Source organism: Aspergillus brasiliensis (genome assembly GCF_001889945.1).
Source record: "Aspergillus brasiliensis CBS 101740 unplaced genomic scaffold ASPBRscaffold_9, whole genome shotgun sequence".
Classification (NCBI taxonomy): domain Eukaryota; kingdom Fungi; phylum Ascomycota; class Eurotiomycetes; order Eurotiales; family Aspergillaceae; genus Aspergillus; species Aspergillus brasiliensis.
This window is the reverse complement of record NW_027137450.1, coordinates 683,313-703,125: the sequence shown is the minus strand read 5'-3', so window position 1 is coordinate 703,125 and position 19,813 is coordinate 683,313. Positions and strand designations below refer to the sequence as shown.

The 19,813-nt window shown below is 50.4% G+C and overlaps 9 protein-coding genes across 9 annotated transcripts; 6 read left to right on the top strand and 3 right to left on the bottom strand.

The window, feature by feature from the left end:
- The first annotated feature begins 196 nt into the window (after positions 1 to 196).
- Positions 197 to 1,539, top strand: ASPBRDRAFT_45342 (copper transporter family protein). The gene is made up of 2 exons (XM_067625373.1): positions 197 to 1,026; positions 1,098 to 1,539. The coding sequence occupies exons 1-2, from the start codon at positions 452 to 454 to the stop codon at positions 1,210 to 1,212; spliced, it is 690 nt and encodes a 229-aa protein (XP_067477247.1). The 5' UTR covers positions 197 to 451; the 3' UTR covers positions 1,213 to 1,539.
- ASPBRDRAFT_31884 (Gfo/Idh/MocA family protein) lies at positions 1,538 to 3,403 on the bottom strand (the record flags this gene model as incomplete). The annotated part of the gene is made up of 6 exons (XM_067622948.1): positions 1,538 to 1,622; positions 1,662 to 1,729; positions 1,789 to 1,861; positions 2,029 to 3,037; positions 3,102 to 3,235; positions 3,288 to 3,403. 6 exons carry the CDS (start codon positions 3,401 to 3,403, stop codon positions 1,538 to 1,540), a joined length of 1,485 nt encoding a protein of 494 aa, XP_067477246.1.
- A 980-nt stretch (positions 3,404 to 4,383) lies between these two features.
- ASPBRDRAFT_45339 (putative GPI anchored protein) lies at positions 4,384 to 5,645 on the top strand. Its single transcript, XM_067625372.1, has 2 exons — positions 4,384 to 4,946; positions 4,999 to 5,645. The coding sequence occupies exons 1-2, from the start codon at positions 4,530 to 4,532 to the stop codon at positions 5,272 to 5,274; spliced, it is 693 nt and encodes a 230-aa protein (XP_067477245.1). The 5' UTR covers positions 4,384 to 4,529; the 3' UTR covers positions 5,275 to 5,645.
- Positions 5,646 to 7,000: 1,355 nt separating this feature from the next.
- Positions 7,001 to 8,046, top strand: ASPBRDRAFT_129789 (palmitoyl-(protein) hydrolase; the record flags this gene model as incomplete). Its single annotated transcript, XM_067618167.1, has 6 exons — positions 7,001 to 7,083; positions 7,147 to 7,158; positions 7,234 to 7,324; positions 7,386 to 7,439; positions 7,497 to 7,885; positions 7,944 to 8,046. The coding sequence occupies 6 exons, from the start codon at positions 7,001 to 7,003 to the stop codon at positions 8,044 to 8,046; spliced, it is 732 nt and encodes a 243-aa protein (XP_067477244.1).
- A 253-nt stretch (positions 8,047 to 8,299) lies between these two features.
- Positions 8,300 to 9,179, bottom strand: ASPBRDRAFT_130187 (uncharacterized protein; the record flags this gene model as incomplete). The annotated part of the gene is made up of 4 exons (XM_067618209.1): positions 8,300 to 8,802; positions 8,881 to 8,961; positions 9,027 to 9,045; positions 9,138 to 9,179. 4 exons carry the CDS (start codon positions 9,177 to 9,179, stop codon positions 8,300 to 8,302), a joined length of 645 nt encoding a protein of 214 aa, XP_067477243.1.
- A 213-nt stretch (positions 9,180 to 9,392) lies between these two features.
- ASPBRDRAFT_45334 (putative short-chain dehydrogenase/reductase family protein) lies at positions 9,393 to 10,881 on the top strand. Its single transcript, XM_067625371.1, has 2 exons — positions 9,393 to 9,848; positions 9,912 to 10,881. Exons 1-2 carry the CDS (start codon positions 9,680 to 9,682, stop codon positions 10,748 to 10,750), a joined length of 1,008 nt encoding a protein of 335 aa, XP_067477242.1. The 5' UTR covers positions 9,393 to 9,679; the 3' UTR covers positions 10,751 to 10,881.
- A 994-nt stretch (positions 10,882 to 11,875) lies between these two features.
- ASPBRDRAFT_129576 (nascent polypeptide-associated complex subunit family protein) lies at positions 11,876 to 12,848 on the top strand (the record flags this gene model as incomplete). The annotated part of the gene is made up of 3 exons (XM_067618152.1): positions 11,876 to 11,925; positions 12,348 to 12,520; positions 12,604 to 12,848. The coding sequence occupies 3 exons, from the start codon at positions 11,876 to 11,878 to the stop codon at positions 12,846 to 12,848; spliced, it is 468 nt and encodes a 155-aa protein (XP_067477241.1).
- A 632-nt stretch (positions 12,849 to 13,480) lies between these two features.
- Positions 13,481 to 18,423, bottom strand: ASPBRDRAFT_45332 (Mtc5p). The gene is made up of 2 exons (XM_067625370.1): positions 18,362 to 18,423; positions 13,481 to 18,308 (listed from the first exon to the last, which is right to left on the bottom strand). The coding sequence occupies exon 2, from the start codon at positions 17,991 to 17,993 to the stop codon at positions 13,626 to 13,628; it is 4,368 nt and encodes a 1,455-aa protein (XP_067477240.1). The 5' UTR covers positions 17,994 to 18,308; positions 18,362 to 18,423; the 3' UTR covers positions 13,481 to 13,625.
- Positions 18,424 to 18,785: 362 nt separating this feature from the next.
- On the top strand, positions 18,786 to 19,415 carry ASPBRDRAFT_129966 (E2 ubiquitin-conjugating protein UBC13; the record flags this gene model as incomplete). Its single annotated transcript, XM_067618183.1, has 4 exons — positions 18,786 to 18,838; positions 18,902 to 18,990; positions 19,044 to 19,175; positions 19,240 to 19,415. 4 exons carry the CDS (start codon positions 18,786 to 18,788, stop codon positions 19,413 to 19,415), a joined length of 450 nt encoding a protein of 149 aa, XP_067477239.1.
- Between the last annotated feature and the right edge of the window lie 398 nt (positions 19,416 to 19,813).

Below are 19,813 nucleotides of genomic sequence, written 5' to 3'. Positions count from 1 at the left end.
TCTGCTCAATCCCCACCTGCTGGTCCGGCCACGCTTTCGGACGGGCCGTCAGCTTTTCGTTTGTTGATTGGCTCCCGCGGCCAAAATGTGCTCAAATGCCGCCCAAATGTGCTCTAGCGCCATCGCGCCGCTGCTTGGCGGGTCTGCGGGTTTCGAGTCTTTCAAAGTTTCAAGCTCTTTAAAGATGCGGAAAATCGCCGGGTGTGACAGCCATGGCCCGCTTTTCTATGGGTTCATTAACATTCCATTCCTCGTTTTCTTCTGCTTTGACTTCTTCTTCTCGATCCCGTCATATATCTTGTCGTAGATAGGGCTGGTGCTCTAATTCTTTATATATCTTCTTTTTCCGCATACATACATACCACTTCACCTCTCCTACCTGAAACGAACATACCAAACACCACCCTAATCCTACTTTACTCCACCCACACTACATCACGACTTGCCAACAATGGACATGAGCTCAATGACCGGTATGGACATGGGGACCACCTCCACTACCATGTCCGGCATGTCAATGGCTACGACCACCGCCTCCGCATCGTCCACAATGGACATGTCAATGGGCTCCTCCTCCACCTCAATGTCTATGCCCATGTCCACCTCTTCCTCCTCTTCTATGTCCATGTCAATGTCAATGGTCTTCATGAACGCCCACAACACCCCCCTCTTCTCCAACCAATGGACCCCCTCGTCCAGCGGCACCTATGCCGGCACCTGCATCTTCCTCATCGTTCTCGCCATCATCTCCCGTTGTCTAGCAGCCTTCAAAGCCCTCATGGAACGCCGCTGGCTCGACGCCCACGTCAATCGTCGCTACATCGCCGTCGCAGGGAAAAGCACCGAAGCGGGTCGCATCGACTCTGATCCCGAGTCCAAAGAAGCCAGTCTCATCACCGCCCAAGGTGTCGAGGAGAAAGTCAAAGTCATCCACAAAGCAGCCCGCGAACCACTCCCTTGGCGCTTCAGTACGGATCTTCCTCGCGCGCTGCTCTTTCTCGTCATCACGGGTGTTTCTTACCTACTGTATGGTTTTCCCCTATTCAATCCTACCCAAATATACATCGAACAATCGCACTAATACGACTCAATCACAGGATGTTGGCCGTCATGACCATGAACATCGGATACTTCTGCTCCGTCCTAGCCGGTGCCTTCCTGGGCGAGCTTGCCGTGGGACGATTCATCCAGTGGAACGAGCATGAACACTAATTCCAACCCATCCATTCCTACGAAATTGGATATCCATTTTTGGGTTTCTAGATATAACGACTTCATTTTTCTATTGCGCGATGTTATCGGTTCGGGTGTTCGGTGCTTTCTGGCTGGGACTGGCGTTGTTGCATTGCATTGCATTACATTCATTGATTCAACATTTCTGGGATAGCGAGCGTGTGACACGTACACTGTTGGCTTTTCTATTCTTTTGTCAGATACCACATTCCGCTGATTGCTTTTTTGGATCCCTGCTCTCTATCTCTCTCTCTTTCTTGCCCTTCATTGGTGATACCATTACTGTCGAGGGTGTGTGATTAGCCTAGACTTCAGTACATAGAAAGAATGCTGTCGGGAATGTTTGGGGCTGTGTCGGCATAATGGAATATAGTTTTGGTCGAAAGGTTCTACAGGATACATCCTTGTCTGCTCTGCAGGTTACTTACAGTGTACTATTGGCCTTAACGCGGTCGAAGTCCAGACGTGGCGTGATCGGCTGTAGGTTGTCCCACTCCTATTGGTGCGGAGCCGGTACTACACCGACGGCGCGGGCAGGGTCTCCATGTCACTAACCGGGAATGGCAATTGATACGCCGCGGTGTCTTCAAGTTTCATAACGTTGATGCTATTCATGTTCGAAATCCGTCTGTAAAGATACTGACTACTTACTGTGTATCGACACTCTGTAGGAATACTAGTCACTAAACCATTGGTCACCTTCAAGCCCCCCTTGGGTTACACTACGAAAGCCATCATTCAGATTCAATTTTAAAGGCACTGGTCGGTCGCGGGCTTAATCCCGCCTGAACGTACGTCTCGTCGATCGCCTCCATCTGCGCAATGCTCTCCTCACCGTCGATCCACACCCCGGATCCTGCCCGACCCTTGATCCGATTCACAAACTCCTCTAGCTGGCAGCGCCAGGTCGTCCACCATTCCTGATATGTCTGGGAACGCACATCGCCCTCCGGCCAGTTGTATGCTTTGATATACTGGACTTCATCCCACGTCTTCACAAGCTCTTCCCCTCGGCGGAGAAAATGCCTGTCGCAGATATCGATCCGGTGATAGATAGTCGGAAGGAGGTGGTTCCACAGCGTCACTTTCCGTTGGACAAAGTGGCTTGATCCATCGTCCTGTCCATCATCCTGTCCATCAACCAGTATCTCTCCGGAAAGGGCTTCAGTCATGGGCCATTTGAACCGTGGCAGAGAATGAGACCATGACGCCGGAAGAAACGAAAACCCTCCTCCGTATAACAGATCCCCCCTGATTTTTGCAGTCTTTTCACTGTCTGTGATGTAGGTAGCTTTAATTTCCACGTCAATTTGGGGCTCCACTTCAGATCCATCTGCTGCAACAGGCAAGGGGCGATGCCGCGCTTCAACGACATTGAGATGCTCCCTTCTACCCAAGACCTGCCGCACGCAGGAGAGGGGATATGTTGCTAGGTCCATGAGACAGCCGCCTGATAACGCATATTGAAAGCGGATGTCATCCACGTCCAGATACCCGTTGGGAAGAAACTGCTGGGAATAGACATGTTCCACAGTCCCGCCCCAGGGAAGGTGATGAACTAAGGAGAGAAAAGTCTGCCAGGCAGGGTGAAACTGATAGTGGAAAGCCTCCAGGAGAACTGGGGCATCTGGGGCAGTCACCAATGGGTGCTCGAACAGTCTCCGTGCCTCTTCAGCATTCGAACAGGATGGCTTCTCCAGAAGGACATGCTTTCCGGCTTGAACCGAACGCAGGGCCCACTCATAGTGTAGAGAGTTCGGCAGAGCAATATAGACCGCGTCGATGGATGGGTCATCGAGAATATCTGGCACGTACATTTAAGCTCAACCATGCTCTGTTGGGGTCCAGCTACTCGTGGAAATTCTCACCTTGATAAGTACTATGGACGATCGGAATGTTGTGCTTCTTGGCGTACTGACGGGCGCGCTTGCGATCTCGAGCAGCGACCGCTGCAACGATGACTTCTGAGTGTGACTTGGCGGGGGTAATCACGGCCAGGGGGCTAGAGCAGACATGAATCAGGAGGCCTGCATGTCAGCGTTTCATCAACTTACGCGATTTTGGATGCTCCAAGCAGTCCTATTCTGATGGCGTCATCCCTCTTCTTCACCGTGGTCGGCGGGCCAACTGCCGCATAGTAGGCCCTCTTCATGAAATCGACAAGAGCCATACCGAATGATCGTTGGTGATTTGGTGATGTTTAAGTTTCTGTAAGGCTATTTGACATGTTGGTGTGGAAGTGGCATGTAAAGGTAGCGCAGACAACTCTATGTTCTCCGGGGCGTAGTCGCACTGAGAGGCGGGCGCTTCTTGCCATCAGTTGGTTCTGGACCGCATCGCCAGACAGCAGGTGACTTCCGGAATTGATACTACCCTTCTGTTCCTTTGTCTCACTTTTCTCTACTTGGGAAGCTGCTGATGGCTCCCCTTCCAGTTCTCATTGTATCACCAGGAGCTTGGGGAGTGTCTAGTATTAATGTGGGAACTCAATGTCACTCATAGCAAGTGCACCGGTATTTTTCCTCTTCAGAATCGTCACATTATCCAGGATCTTGAAACATGTCATGCCTCTCTAGATAGTCGGCACGGCCGAAAGTCCGCAAAGTGGTTGTTGGACAGATGACTTATCTAGATGTGACTCAGTGGATGAACTGGGATTTGCCTAAAAGTGGATGGGGTGAACTATGCCGTTCCTTGGCGACTGAAGAGTTATTAAACTGACACAGAAACAAGATACTAGTAAGTAAACATCGTATGAACAAGCTCCTCTTCCATGGCTTCCATCCGAGTATACTCCGTACTATAAGACTGTAAAACATGCTCAAGCACAATGGACAGACAGGCTTGGCAACCCTCCCCCACATGGTCGCCATTGGAACCGGGGAACTTCACCGGATTTGCCAGTCTTTGAGAAGAAATGAGCACATTTCCTAACCCGATCAGCCCTAGTGCTATCCGGACTCCCTCTGCGAGTCTGCAGGGTCTCTTGCAATCCAGCTTCACATCCAACCACAACCGCCACCGCCTCGGAAAGATGCATGTTAGTGTCGAGTACTAGTATCAAGGTCCATTGGCTTGGACCCCTTCTGCTTGATCAATGCTCGCTCTCCCTGTAATTTACCTCGCTTAGCCGCTGTAATCCCGGGCCCTGCCGTCGAGAACTCCGTATAACTAGCTCTTACCCGCTCATAAGCACGTCTTGCATGAGTATATAACCATCGAGGATCCCTGTCTAACACGTATCCCACGGCACTTTTTCTCTTCAAACCGCCCCAATCCCTTCAGCCTCGACCATAATGAAGCTCCCTATCCTCTACCTCGCGTCTCTTACGCCCCTGGTCGCCGCCCACTTCCAGCTCAAATACCCTACCAGCCGTGATGGATCGGAAGACCAGATGACCCAATTCCCCTGCGGCGGAGCTGCCCAGTCCAGCAACCGTACGCAGGTCTCTATTTCCGCCGGTTCTTTCCCTGTAGCATTGTCCATGGGTCACTCCCAGACTGCTGTCGAGGTCCTCCTGGCGCTGGGTTCCGATCCCGGAACCAACTACAACATTACCCTTCATCAGACCTTTGAGATCCAGGGATTGGGTGCTTTTTGCCTTCCACATGTGATTTTCGATGAATCTATCCTCGGTACCAACATCACCGATGGCATGAACGCAACTGTGCAGGTCCAGAGCAATGGTGATCCCACCGGAGGCCTCTACGCTGTATGTTGCCATGTCGAATTATTAAGCATGAGTCCACGCTAACATCGCCCAGTGCGCCGACATCCAGTTCTCCTCGACCGTCGATTACGAAGAACCGTCGTCCTGCTCGAATAATACCGGTGTGACAGCCGTCGCTTTTACTGGAGCTGCCGCACAGCGCAACGCCAATGAATCCACTGCCGAGGGAGAAGCGCAGAGCAGCTCGTCCTCTAGCACCTCCTCTAGCAGCTCAACCACTGCTACCTCCACTGGCGGCGCTGTCGCTTTGGAGACTGCTACGTGGGGTATGCTGGGCGCTGCAGTTGTTGGTGGAATGGCTCTGCTGTGAGAGGTAGGGTTATGCCAGTTATCACAACCGTCTTCAATGCTGCGTTGTGCAACTTGGTACACCCAGGAGATGGTTTGCTCGCACCTGCTCTCTCATACTTCTAGGGCTTAGGGTCTACGAGAATAACATTGTCTATTCGGGCGTCTGATATGTCCCTACCGACAATTCCCATGCCTTCGATTACATCTTGTGGCGCCGCATATTTCCACGTGCTCAAGCTTATTCCATTCATGTACAAAATCTTGCAGCCATATACCGTGATCACTACTGCTCTTGAAACCGGACCCTGGATTTACATTCTTGGCATTTCAATCTCATCTTGTCGAGTGAGGAAGGAGTGCAGCATGTGTTTTATGAATTATGAAATACCCATTGTAAATAGCGAGAAGCAATAATCAAACTACTCAATTATTCAAATTTTTCGTAGAACATTACTCAGAAAATGTGGTTAGACAATGTATCGTATTGTTGTTGACCCTGCGTCTAATCATGCTCGTCCCAATTGTCAATATCTCTAGTAACTGGAAACTTGATGCTTTGCAACAAACATGGATCACGATCCGAGCTCTCTAATAGATTTCTTTGCTATATCTTGCTTCTCTTCTAGGAGAACAACCCGCTTCCGGGCCACATTAACAATGGGGTGGAGATTCATATTTCATACGCAGCGTGGTACTACAGGTGACTTTATATAAACACAGCACTTCTCTGCTTACTGATCCACGGGATATTCCTCCCTTGATACCGAGTCGCTCTAAAGTTAATGCCATGCTTAGCCAACTTGCTCACTAAGTAGTATTTACATGACTGAGCGATGGACAATTCTTCGTTTCTAATTGATTTGGGGTTCTTGATAGGACATTATTGAGCTTTCTTGATGCCAATAGATAGTGTGGTACTAAGGATTTCTAAGGCACTATCATTCACTGTTGGATACTATACTACAATTTTTCACAACTCAACCCTTCGGCTTACTACATAGGGGGCCCGAAGGGGTGCGTAGAGAGGGTTATATGTCAGAATATCATAGACCCGCATGTTTCATAAATTTTTGTATTTAATCAATCTTGTTTGTTGATTACTACTGTATGGTTATATAACTCGGGGGAAACAGTAGTGATTAGTTACTTTGATGTTGTCAACTGTTACTTTCAGATAGTCATACTTTCGAACCACCAAGACCTCGCTCTAACCGCGTAATTACAATCAACTATTGTAGGGTTGTGAACCGTTTAATGATATCTATCCAATGAGTACTAGCTTTATACAGATTATTTCATTTAGAGGGTAGCATGATAAGTACGAAGTTATGATGATCATGATGCTGTTTCCAAATTCTTTGCAGTAGTAGTTTATATATTTTCCTGCTATCGGAAAATGTACTAGTAGACAGTAATAGTACTAGTAGTTTTCCATGTCAGCATCCATCCATTACAAAATGGTACTAAAATATATAGATGCCTATATAGCGGTAATATTGTGTATTGTCAAAGACAATCTTATTCCATAGTAAATAGTAGTCAGTGAAGTGTTTCGATAATTACTGAACAATTCCCATCATTGATAAGGAGCCAATCTCCGAAGGCGGTATCCCAACATCCTCGGCAGAATCGCGGGGAAAGGCCGTCCGCTCGGCATAATCCATGGCTCTCTTCCACTGTTTCCATATTTCAAACACTATCCTTTGCTTGCGGATTCTCGTCTATCCAAGGGAAATATCAACAAAATGGCTACCCGCGCCCCTTTTATCGTCCCGGCGCTGAAGAAGCACACCGCGACGGTGATCATGGCCCACGGCTTGGGCGACAGGTTGGTCCCTAGCATACCGCTATTTAAATCATTCACGACAGGCTAACGTTATCCTGTAAACAGTGGTGCTGGATGGTACGAGACCCCCATACCCTATGGACGATGGCTATTCCTTCTAAACTGAGACCTGAAATAACCGAATCGAAATAGGATGGCTCTCGCCCAGAACTGGCGCCGCCGCGGCATGTTCGACGAAGTGGCCTTCATCTTCCCGAATGCACCTATGATCCCTATCACAGTGGTATGCGATGACCATAATCGCCGGAACCCTGAGCAGACTGGACTAAGTTGACGGGTAATAGAACTTCGGAATGTCCATGCCGGGATGGTACGACATTACCAAGCTGGGTCGTGATGTGAGTGGTGCAGCCAGATCTATATCCCAGGGTGAACGGGGGCTAACGGTTGTACAGCTGGATTTCGAAGAAGCCATCCGCCACCAAGACGAGCCGGGCGTCCTCCGTTCCCGCGATTACTTCAACACGCTCATCAAGGAGCAGATCGATCAAGGTATCAAGCCCTCCCGGATTGTCGTCGGAGGCTTTTCGCAAGGTGGAGCCATGTCCTTGTTTACGGGTCTCACGAGCACGGAGAAGTTGGGTGGTGTCTTTGGTCTTTCTTGCTACTTGTTGCTCCATGACCGGATCAAGAACTTTATTCCCGGGGACTGGCCGAACAAGCAGACGCCCTTTTTCATCGCACACGGCGAGGAGGACGAGGTGGTGAAGTTTGAGTTCGGTAAGCAGTCGGCGAAGATGGTTCAGGAGTTGGGTGTCGAGGATGTCGAGTTCCGTTCATACTCGTGAGTGTCCTACTCATTCTAGTCAAATTGTTGAAATGGCTTACTTATCTGTGGGTAGTGATCTCGGCCACTCTGCCGATCCCGATGAGGTCGAAGATTTGACGAGGTTCCTGCACAAGGTTATTCCCCCGGAGGAGGGTCAGTCAGCCGCCGGATTATGACTTGGCGACAACAGCTCCGTGCCTGCTGCACCATCTATAGGTGCCAGAGTCACATACGCCGTTTTCCTAGGCGTCGTCGTATGGAGAATTGCGGTGATGCTGTTGGGGATCATCTCGGGGAAGAAGCGGGATGCGCCGATAAAGCAGGATTGAACATACTATTTGCTTGAATACATAATAGATCAAGATGCACGAAATGACGAAATCTAGTAACCATCTATTCATCGCTCGTACTCGAATATTCGACCCGCATCTATACTCCCTTCAAAGCCTTCTGCACCGAAGCCTCAATAGCAGCAACCATGGCCTCAGTGTTCTTCACGTCGAACGGCACCATATGCTTCGACCCATGATCATAGAACTCCATCTTACTCGGCTCACACAGCCTGGACAAATGCATACTAGAGGGATACAGCTCATCCTGCTTTCCCACGATATTCGTTGTGGGGATCTTAATCGGATACTCGCCCCCAGCTGAAGGCTCAGGGATGACCTCATTTCCAGTGCTGTCAAAGGGCGCAGCACCGCAGATAAACACGGCGACCTTGAACAGAGGCTCCTGGTGCGTCTTTGCATGATGTGCAATCATGGCGCATGCCAGCGCAGCACCCTGCGAAAACCCCATGACGGCATCGAAGGGCCCCTCACGTTCGATGATATCGTAGACGTGGTTCATTGCGGGGGCGAGATATTCGCCCGGCGCCCGGTCACGAGGATAGTGGTTGTAGAAAGGGCCGGTAAACAGGCCTTTCAGCTCTGTTCAATGTGTTAGCCATCACATGTTTCCAAATATACTCCGAACCTTTGGGTGTGGGAGGGTGGGGGATGATGTACGAGGCTCAACTTCGGCTTCCATGCAGCCATCGTAGTATTTGAATGTGTGGCCATATTTTGCGAGATCGTAGGTGATTCCACCTGATCGCGATGCAAGTTAGATTGACGATTCAATGCTCTGGTGGACTGGACTGTCGTTCAATTACCGGATTGGATCTCGAAGATCTGATTATTTTATCATTTCAACGGTTAGATTTGAATGGCGGGGAAGCGGAGATAAGAGAGAGAGCCCGCCAGCTGGGAAGATGCTTGCTTACTTCTGCGTTGGTACCTGCACCGTGAAGACAAAGGAATCGCATTTTGAATCGTTGATTTGTGAAGGTGTTCTTTCTGTGTCACTTCGCTTATTGAACAGATATGCCCCTGAATTGGACAACAATGGCTGACGAGGGGAAATTGATGAGGAAATGTGATGGATACTAAATTAGACTACTACGTTCCTCCGCCCGTCAGCTGAAGCACTGCCCTGCCACTAACGTAAGACTCAAACTCTCAGCCTTCCCATCTAACTTCAATCTCCAAATTCTCATCTGCCTTTGGATTTCTTCCCTGTCCGGTTTAGACTATGTATCCCCATCGGCTGTTTACAAGACCATTTCTCGTCCTACCCACTACATGCACCACGTGAGATGTCACAATGGACGGAGTTTCCATTCAACGAAATGTTCTCCGGCACCGAGGGCGGCGCCCGTGCCCCCTTGGAGACTGGTCTTCCTATCCTCTCCCCACTGTGACTTTTGTGGTTCCGCGCCTCTACAGTCTACCTGGGCGTGATAGCACTTATTGCTATTCAGAATAAATGGCATCTATCGTCAGTTTTCTCTCGAATGTGCTCCTCCGCCCTGTGGAGTCCTACTGCAGCTTTGGTCCGACGGTGAGCGAACTCACCTGTGGACTGCTGGGGTACTCCTTCAATCCGGAGCGCGATATCAATGACTTGTCAGGGAAAGTTGTCTTCGTCACTGGAGGTATTTTTTCTATCTATCTTGGGCTATCTGCTAAATGCGCTAACGTCTCTACTTGTTTCGTAGGCAATGCTGGTCTAGGGAAGGAAACCATCCTCCAACTTGCCCGTCACCGCCCGTCTCGCATCTACCTCGCTGCGCGGAATGCGACCAAAGCCGAAGACGCCATTGCTTCAATCCGGGAGCAGGTTTCATCCGCCGATATTAGACACATATCCCTTGACCTGTCCTCGTTCAAGTCAATCCGTGCCGCTGCAGAGCAGTTCACGTCAGAATGCGATCGCCTGGACCTCTTGATTCTCAACGCGGGAATAATGAACTGCCCTCCCGCCTTGACAGAGGATGGATTCGAGATCCAATTCGGTACAAATCATATCGGACATTTCCTCCTTACACAGCTTCTACTGCCCACGCTGCAACGAACAGTTGATCTTTCCAGGGATGTCCGAGTAGTAACATTGTCCTCTGCCGCGAACGTCGCTGCGCCTCCATTCGATGTCATGACCTCTACAGCGGCTTTATTAGCCGACCATACATTGACCCGGTACAGTTCCTCGAAGGCAGCGAATATTCTCTTTGCGTCGGAGCTGGCTCGTCGCCATCCGGAGATTCTCTCTGTCTCGGTACACCCCGGCTCTGTCGTGAGCGACCTATGGGACCATTCGATCAAGACGGGTGTCATAGCCAAATACAGTATCGGCGCCATCCTTGCGTTTAGTCGGAGCATCCGGAGCGGCGCACTCAACCAGCTCTGGGCGGCAGGGGCGAGAAGAGAACTGTTGGCCAACGGGGCTTATTATGTTCCCATTGGGGTACATGCTGCAGGCAACCGGTACGCGAAGGATGCCGATATGGCGCGGCGACTGTGGCAGTGGACTGAGCAGCAGATTGCGGAGAAATCGTAGCCTTTGGGTCTTTAATACCGGTGGATGATCTCAGGATATGTGTGACCATGTCTTGGAAACATTACAGATAATTTATACTTAATATAATCCCTTGATACCTATGAATGAATGAGATGAAATAATACCCGACGCTGCTTCAGGGTCCGGATCGCGGGGGTGACGACGGGTAAACTCGCAGATTACCGGATTAGGTATGAGATGCCGGAAAGAGGGTGGTGAGCGTCAATCCCGGCCAGATTCATTGGCGGCACACCAACTGTCCCAAGGTGCCAAACAACCTCGCAAGTAAAGGGGACCTACTTACCCCGATAGAAAAGAATTTTCCAATTTAACATCCCAAACAAACCCACTATATCTCTATGACATCTAAAAGTGGCTGATCTCCCTCCATCGACAACAGTCTAGAAAGTCAGCAGCGGCAGCGATCGTTAGGGTTTAGCCGAGGAGCCTCCCTGTCCAGATTCCTCGTTTCGCCCACAACCAACTTCACCCAAGCATGTCCACGCAGCGCTTTCCAACGAAAATTGTAATCCCCATAGCCAAAAGCACATAATCTATCCATATCATAAGAAACAATAAATAATCTTTTTACTAGCGAGCCATACTGCGTAGGAAAGTAATATCAACGTCGTAGAAGTACTTAGAACGCAAAGTCGGCTTTGCATGCTCTGCTCCCCACACAAACCCGTCCGAAGCGCATCATCGAACTTACTATCCTCATCTTCATCCTCCCACTTCACCTCCCTCCTCTTCCTCTCTCCAGCACCAAATCTCTCCCCCATCATCTCCTTTAGGTACGTATTATACCCCCTTATTCCTACCTCGAGAACCCCCGTTTTCCCCTTGGACATTTCGAAATACTCTGGTCTGTCGCTTCTCCCCACCAAACGACGAGTCATCCGCGAAACTCTGTCCCGAATTTATTCGTCCCAATTCCAATTCGATCCGGTCGCGCGAATTCGACGCTCAACGCACCCGCTCCCTCCTCTTTACGCGAGAATGACACAGCCCAATCTCCACAGACCACACACTATACACTCAAAATTCAGGAAGACAGTTATCTGACGCCTTTGGGATTTTTTTTACACAGGTTGAAAGCACTTAAGCTTCAATACTCCCGTCAAAATGGATCAGGCAAAGTTGGCTAGAATGCAGCAGAGCGTGCGGATTGGTATGTATAATTTTTTCTCTTTTTCCACTTTATTTACTGTTTGATTTGTCGTCTGTTTTTGCTATCGCTTCATTCGCATCCGATTTATAATCAATATCCAATGGGAGAGGTTATTGGTGGGGGTGAGCGAGAGAGAGCTATGTGGTGGGATTATGGGATCCGATTCGATTCTACAAGGAACGGAAGAGGAAGAATAGAAAAGGATTCGCTCGGAAGCTCAGGATGTTGTTTGAATGCTTGGTTTATTGATTTGGTCGCGTGTTATTGTTGTTTCCTATACGAAGTCATGAGGAACAGCTAAAGCTAACATGTCTTTCTCAATCTGACAGGGTACGTATAATGACACATTCGCCTCCCAACGAGACACAACCTCCTTCCCCAACCGCGGAATCAGAATCTACGGATCGAAACTAATCTCCCAAATAGAGGCAAGGGTACTCCCCGCCGCAAGGTCAAGAAGGTCCACAAGTCCTCCGGTGCCGACGACAAGAAGCTCCAGGCTACCCTGAAGAAGATGAACGTCCAGCCCATCCAGGCCATCGAGGAGGTTAACATGTTCAAGGAGGACGGAAACGTCATCCACTTTGGTGCTCCTAAGGGTATATACCTCCCCACAACTCTTTCTACCCAACATACAACAAAACAAAAGCAATGTACTAAAATAATCATCCGTTGTGTATAGTCCACGCCTCCGTCCCCTCCAACACCTTCGCCCTCTACGGCAACGGCGAGGAGAAGGAACTCACCGAGCTCGTCCCCGGTATCCTCAACCAGCTTGGCCCCGACAGCCTTGCTTCCCTCCGCAAGCTCGCCGAGAGCTACCAGAACATGCAGAAGAACCAGGCCGGCGCTGACGGCAAGAACGATGAGGAGGATGATATCCCCGATCTCGTTGAGGGCGAGAACTTCGAGAGCAACGTTGAGTAGATTTTTTCTAAAAAAAAACAATACCTTACCAGCTTGATTATTTGAGGAATTGATATCATCTTCGTTGCCCAACTACTATACTATGTGTGTATGAAGTGACTCTGTGTCTGTGGGGGAATATTACCCGTTTGATATTGGATGATCCATTTCAAAAGGAAAATGAGAATGAGAGAATAATGATGAGAATGAGAATGAGGCTTATGTGTGCTACTCTTTTTCCTTGCTTGTGGGTGCGCGCGCTGAGCGGATTGTTTCCTTTCTCCATATGGTGTTGTGCTCGGAGCTCAAGCTCGAGCTGATTGTGGATTCTGAGTTGAGAAGAGGTCGGCTTTCAGTATATTCGAAAGGATAGTACCCTTTTTTCTTCCTTGATTCGGACTTTTCGGGTGGAGCGTGCAGGTGAGCTTAGTTATGGGATTAGTATTTCGAGGGAGCTGTAATTCCCTGTCTAGGCCACTGTCACTTGGTGATATGGTGACAGGTTGTAAATGTGGAGAACGAGGTCATGACAATATCTGTAATGACACGGCGTTGTATCAGTCGATGTAATAATACTTGATACTAACTATGCTCGTTACCTCGAAACTTACGTAGCATTGCCATCAAATCTACTAGTAATAGAACCGTCTATGGTGAAATGATAATAATTTCATAACATAATCACTTTTCATATGTCGCTGAAACAACAAATCAATGGGTATTGGTATACATGAAGCATCATAAGATAAAAGCCAAGATCAAGATCAATCACAGACCGCAAGAAAGACAAGCAGAACATCATCGGCTCTCCACCTGATTCATCGAAGACTTCTTAGGAACAAACGGCGCCGTAGTCGGCTTCGACTTCCTCCTCTCATCCTTGACACGCAGCCCTCGGCTCAAGCCACCGCCAAGACCCCGTGCAAGCGACGCAAACGGCGACGCGGCTTGCCAATTGTCTAGATCCTCTTCGTGTTGGCCAACACTAGCCACGATTTCGCTGCCGTGTTTCGAGGATCCGGATCCGTCGGATGGCTTGGCGCGGTGTCGATGGAGAGAGGTCTCGCTGCCGTGGGTACTCAGAGACGTCGGGTTAAGCCTCCACGGGTTCGTGGGGATATCAGTGTCGATGTAATCGGCGCATCTGCAGCCACAGCCGCTAGGGCAGAAGTGGTATTCTTCCTGCTCGGTGTCGGGCAAATCGCGCTGGTTTGATGATGCCATGGAGAACCAGCCTCGATGGCAATCGAAGCAACTTACGTGACCGCAGCCGAGGCAGGGGATGAGCATGCCTTCGACGACTTCGCCGCAGATGACGCAGGGAAGCCTGAGCGGGAGAGGATGTTTTGGTTTGCAGTGAGGGCAAGTGAGGGGAGGTGATGTTATGCCCTTTAGGTGGCCCTTGGGTGCTGCTTCGGTGAGCGCCTTCGTCGCGAATATGGAATGCTGTAGAGCATGACCGCAGCTGATGCAATGGCGTTGAATCTCGAGACCCTGGCTTTCAGTATCAATGGCCGCGACTGTCGAGCTTCTGTGCTTGGAGCTGGGGAGAGAGAATGAATCGTGGTGGCTTCTGTGGCGGCGGTGTGTCGGCTCCTTGGTGGGATTGGGGGTGCCACCAATCTTCAGCACTTCACTCCTTTGCACTGGTAGTCCCCATATAGATAGCAGATGAGCGTATGCCGCGCGATAAGACCGATATAGCCACTCTTTCTTGGGGTCAAGGAATGTATTCTGCGACTGTCCATTGCCCTCGAAAGCAGCTTGGTTCTTCAAGACTGCGCGAACCTTCGTCGACGGTTTGGCTGGTGCGGGTCTCTCACTTTCCGTGTCAGAATGGGTTTGTGACGTGAGCGCGGTGGAGGTAGTTAGATAGTCGGGAATGGCTGAGACTGGTTTCGCAGTATAGGCACTCGTTACCCACACCCCTGGCCCTCCCACTGTATTTGGGCTGCCATTGGGATTGAGAACCTTCCGCGACAAGGCAGTCGCTGGAGGAGATGCTGACGAAGGGCCAAACGTAAGAGAGCGAGAAAGAGATGAAGCCAGAACGGAACCAAGGCCAGAGCCACTGCGTGGTTGTGATTGCTGGTCAGGCGAAGCAGCGATTGATATGTTCTGGGTCCATGTTTTCCGGTCTGCTGCTAGGGGGCCTGCTCGAGTGGCTAGAGGAGGGGTTGTGCCCGTAGAGTACGGTGGGGTGGAATCGGGGCGCCAAATTTCAGATGAAGAACGCCCGGAGCTATGCGTGATAGGCGTTGCATGACTGTCCTTCGGTGTAGAAGCAAGTGGCACGGCCGTTTGCGGTTTGCTCTGCATAACCGAGTTGGATGAATACAAATCAAAAGAAAATGCATGCTCCTCCATCCGCCTGGACACGGCCCGACTGACATGAGTGTGATCTTTGGAGGCCTCGTCAGTGTTCGCCTCGTGCAACACACAAGATAGCATCGCGATCATCTGCACGTCGCCAATTTGTTCAAAATGTTCGAAGAGAGCAGGTATCAGCCATTGACCACCAAATGGGTGATCGCCCCAATGAATGACGGAATTCAGAAATCCTTTGTGACGTTGGTCCTGGCTCCCCATATCATTACTTAGATCCACAGCGCTATCTTTCCTTTGAATGTATGGTCTGTCCAAGGTGTCAAAGCCCGATGAGAACATTGAGCTCTTGCAGTTGTGCAAGATAAGCCTGACAAGTCCCCAAATCCGAGCCAGCTCGTGATAACCGTGGTCGAGGGCTACCGCTGAATTATGCGCACACACGTCCGTGACCTTGCCGCAGATACGATATTTGCTAGCTAGTTCACGCTTCGCTGGTAGCAGATCACTGAAGTCGTGGATTGAGATGATATTTTGCGAGCCTTCAGATGATTTCGATGTCATAGCACCGACGGTCGACCTCTGGGAGTTGTCCGTAGAGCGCGGCCGATAGAGTCCTAGACTGCCACCACTCCGCCATGTCTGAGGCGTTGGAAACCGATGCTGGAGCCCCGACAGGATACCAGAAGATCCGGAAGAGCTTGACGATTCGGCGTCCGAATCGTCGGAATATTCAGAAGCGCCATCATCGGTGCTGGCCATTCCGACAGATGTTCGAGGCCCAGGAGAATTGGTCTGCAGACGACCAAACCCTTCAAAGACCTTGTCAGCTCTCGATAATCTGGTCATTTCCTTAAATCCTAGATTTTCGAGCCAATTGGACTTGTCCTTTTTAGATGGGAAGAAGCACACCAAGCGACCGTCGTTAGCCCACAGTGCACCGCATCCCTTGGCTACGGGGACCATGACATTGGCGTTGACCGGTCGAAGCAGCTCGGAACTCATGCCTAGATCTTGGCTTTGAGACAGTCCAACTTCATCCTCATCGCTGGACTCCTCGCCCCCGAGTTGGCCGTTGATGGGAGACTTGACGGTGTCTGCCGTCTCCCCGAGGATCCATGCTATGCTTTCTTCCAGGGTGCTCTCGCCCAAGAGGTAGCGAACGACACCTTCGAGACATCCTCTCTTGTGAGCTAGGAACGTCTCTGCAATCGTGCGAAGTTCGCCTATCAATTTATCGGCAAGCTGATCGGTGACAGCGGCAGTTTTCTGCACACTGAATGTTGGCATAGCATCTCGAGGGTAATCAACGGGGAATTTGATATCGACTTTCATGAAAATAGAGTCACCATCAGCACCCCAGGGCCCATGAAGGGATATAGTTGCCTTTCGTTGTCTGACATCGACCGATTCAAAAGCAACCTTGGTGAACTTTTCTCCGACATGGGTAATCTCGTCGCCCAGAGTCTCGATATCCCAACCGGATATTTTCACGCCACGCATCCAGGAAATAGGATTAGTATCCGTGCGAATGTTCGTCCGACCCTGCATTCCAATCCTTGAATCGGCGTTGCCCCCGCTCTGCGTCCACGCGCGAGCGTAAGGAACCGAAATAGTGTTCATGCCGAGGTTACGAGACGTCTGAGGCGTAGAGCTCTGTCGAGTGGTGGGAGACAACGAGTCCATGTCTTCTTCCTCTTCATCAATAGGTGTATCCCGATATGACCTATACAGTGCGCCCTTGCGCGTAAGGTTCATATTAGAAACATAAGTCTTCCCTTTCTCAAAGCCAATCCTTTGCATAATATCCGGATCGACCCTGTGTAAGCGGAGTTCACGATCCGTGCCCCAAGACACCAGCTGAAACTCTCTATTATCCATACCATCCTCTATTTCCCCGCGTGCCCTCCAAAGAAACTCCTTCACTTGGCCTTTGTGTCCTGGGAAGCTGTGTATCAGCGGAAGTTCATCGTTGGAGGTAGAGCCCTCCCCAGCTCTCCGACTATATAAGTGCAGATCACTGTTTCCTCTTTGCGGCATGGCCAAGACACCCCATCCGAAAGGAGTATTTCTTGCTCTCCATACTGGGAACGGCGTCTTGATCACCTTCTCCGGTACCTCTGTGTCCACGGTGTAGTCCCAGAATTTGATCGTCTTGTCTAGAGAGCAGGTCACAAGAGCGCCAGGCCGTACTCTGTTCCAATCCAGCCCATAGATCTTCGTGCTATGTGCCTCAATAGACTTGATCGGATACGCACCCATCCGCTTGTCCCATATCCTCAAGAACTTATCGTGAGAACTGGCAATGACGTTGGGGTCCTGTCGGTTCCATTTAACCTGAGTTGCTCCAGCAAGCCAGTCGGAGAACGAGATGGCGGGACGGGAAGGCGTCCGCAGATCCCAGCAGTGGACGAAGCTATCAACGGCACATGTCGCGAGCATATCTGCATGATGTGCGGAGAAGTTGATGTCTGTTATGGCTCGAGTGTGGGCGTGCAGAACATGCTCAATCGAACTTTGCGAGGATTTCATGCCCAGGTTCCATACCAATGCCTTCTGGTTTGACGTGCTAACGACCCAATAGTCTCGGGCAGCAAACGGAGACCACTGGACGTCTGCAACCTCCCATGGTGTGTGATGTGGAAGATACCTTGGCGGCGAGTATGGCGAATCCAGATCAATGACGTGAAGGCCTTCCTTGGAGGCTAGAACCACATCCCGTCCACAGGGCGATATCGACATAGACCCAACGGGCTGTTCCACATGAAATGAGCTATCCTCCCCGAACGTTGGGCTCTCGAAGGCCGACGTGGGAGGCCTGGGCTCGCTTTGGTCCACCATGATGGCGTCGCCGGCTGTGAAGCTCCTTGGTTTTCTGTGCTAGCTATCGGCTGCTATCCACGCCTGGGAGAAACGTTCGGGTTCAGAGAAACAGGAAGCACATCGGTGAAAGGATTCTTTGCGGTCATACACGGCGCTATCATATCGACCGCGTTTGTCGTGAACATTCCATCAATTGAGGAGAAGGAACGGATCTGTGAATTTGGCTGTGCGCATTGTGGAGGTGGTAACGGGGGCGGTCGAACTTGGAATTCCAGAGGCGCATGTACCGTATCTTCGATAGACCAATGATAGAGCGCTATTGAGATGAGGTATCTGTTAATAAGATGAGCAGAGGGGAAGAATCACAACGTCAATTGGAATCTTGCCTGGAGAAGAGCGACCAAACCAGGGGCCTGGAGACAGCAGCAGTGCACTCCGCAAAGTCCGGGGTTGGTAAGTTGCTTTCCCGGCCGCAGCCTCCGATTCTGCGCACTTGGTCCCTCCGGCATCCAGTGCCCATTACGGCAGGCGGTGTATCCGACCAGCGCAGCCCCTCTGTCGGTTACGTCGTTCCATATCAAATCGAACTCCAGTCATAGGAACATCCCAGGTGGCTGTTGCTTCTACTCCCCGCGACCATCTGCTAGAGGCTTCTGTCGAGTTCGCCCGTTTAAAAGCTACGTGGGAGAGGCATCCGCTGCTTTCCGACTGCCAGAAATCTGCAGGAAAGCCGTAAGCCCCACCTTGATTATAACCGTGAAATCGCGGGGTTGCACAGAACATTGAACAATCCTATTTCACAGACTCAAGATGGCGTTGCCGAAGAGAATTATCAAGGAGACCGAGCGTCTCATGGCAGAGCCGTGAGTAGTTCTTCTCTACACATGAATCCCATCACAGTAGAGATTGTTGACGCATATCCGCAGAGTTCCTGGCATCAACGCTGTACCTCACGAAGATAACCTGCGTTACTTCGATGTTTCCATCCACGGACCGGCACAGTCTCCTTACGAAGGTAAATAGGGGAGCACGCATAGGTTGTTTGTATGGCTGTTGACTTCGTTCAAGGTGGCATTTTCCGCCTCGAGTTGTTCTTACCAGAGGACTACCCGATGACTCCGCCTAAGATTCGCTTTTTGACCAAGATCTACCATCCCAACATCGACCGCCTGGGGCGCATTTGCTTGGACGTCTTGAAGAGTATGCACTACTACGGATCAACTTGGGAAAGAAGATTGAAGAACTTGGGCTAACGTGTGGCTAGATAACTGGTCTCCCGCTTTGCAAATTCGCACGATTCTTCTCTCCATTCAGGCTCTGCTGGGAGCCCCCAACCCGGACGACCCGCTTGCAAATGATGTTGCCCAGCGCTGGAAGGAGGACGAGCCAGCAGCGATACAGACTGCCAAGGAGTGGACTAGAACCCATGCGATGACTTAGATAAGAAAGGCGGAAAGGGCTCCACCCGCTAAACAAACTGTAAGAGCAGCAATGTTGTGATGTGACCATGAGCAAAAGTACTACGACATTCTGCCTTCCTGGCATTATTTTAGGATAGGCCTCAATTCTCCAGGGTCTTCCTTTTCATACAATGAGGAGGCATCCCTAACCCTCAACTCGGTTCGTTTCCCCGCAAGTGCTCATGTACAGTGAAAGAGCTATGGCTCATTCCAGATGTGTGGTATAGGCATTTGCTTTCTTCCATCCGGCTGCGATCTGTTTTCGATTTCGACGTTAGAGATTCATTCCATAGAATTGCAATATACCTGTAGCAGATCGTCGGCTTTGGCTTAGTTCCTATTGGCTCAACTGTCGTAGTAAATGTTCAGCACTTGGCT

Excerpts from the sequence above, each read along its gene's own strand:
- ASPBRDRAFT_45342 (XM_067625373.1), top strand. The coding sequence starts at position 452 with ATGGACATGAGCTCAATGACCGGTATGGACATGGGGACCACCTCCACT. Across the intron at positions 1,027-1,097 it reads ACGGGTGTTTCTTACCTACT|GATGTTGGCCGTCATGACCA; the intron begins GTATGGTTTTCC and ends ACTCAATCACAG.
- ASPBRDRAFT_45339 (XM_067625372.1), top strand. The coding sequence starts at position 4,530 with ATGAAGCTCCCTATCCTCTACCTCGCGTCTCTTACGCCCCTGGTCGCC. Across the intron at positions 4,947-4,998 it reads CCACCGGAGGCCTCTACGCT|TGCGCCGACATCCAGTTCTC; the intron begins GTATGTTGCCAT and ends AACATCGCCCAG.
- ASPBRDRAFT_45334 (XM_067625371.1), top strand. The coding sequence starts at position 9,680 with ATGGCATCTATCGTCAGTTTTCTCTCGAATGTGCTCCTCCGCCCTGTG. Across the intron at positions 9,849-9,911 it reads AGTTGTCTTCGTCACTGGAG|GCAATGCTGGTCTAGGGAAG; the intron begins GTATTTTTTCTA and ends CTTGTTTCGTAG.
- ASPBRDRAFT_45332 (XM_067625370.1), bottom strand. The coding sequence starts at position 17,993 with ATGGTGGACCAAAGCGAGCCCAGGCCTCCCACGTCGGCCTTCGAGAGC.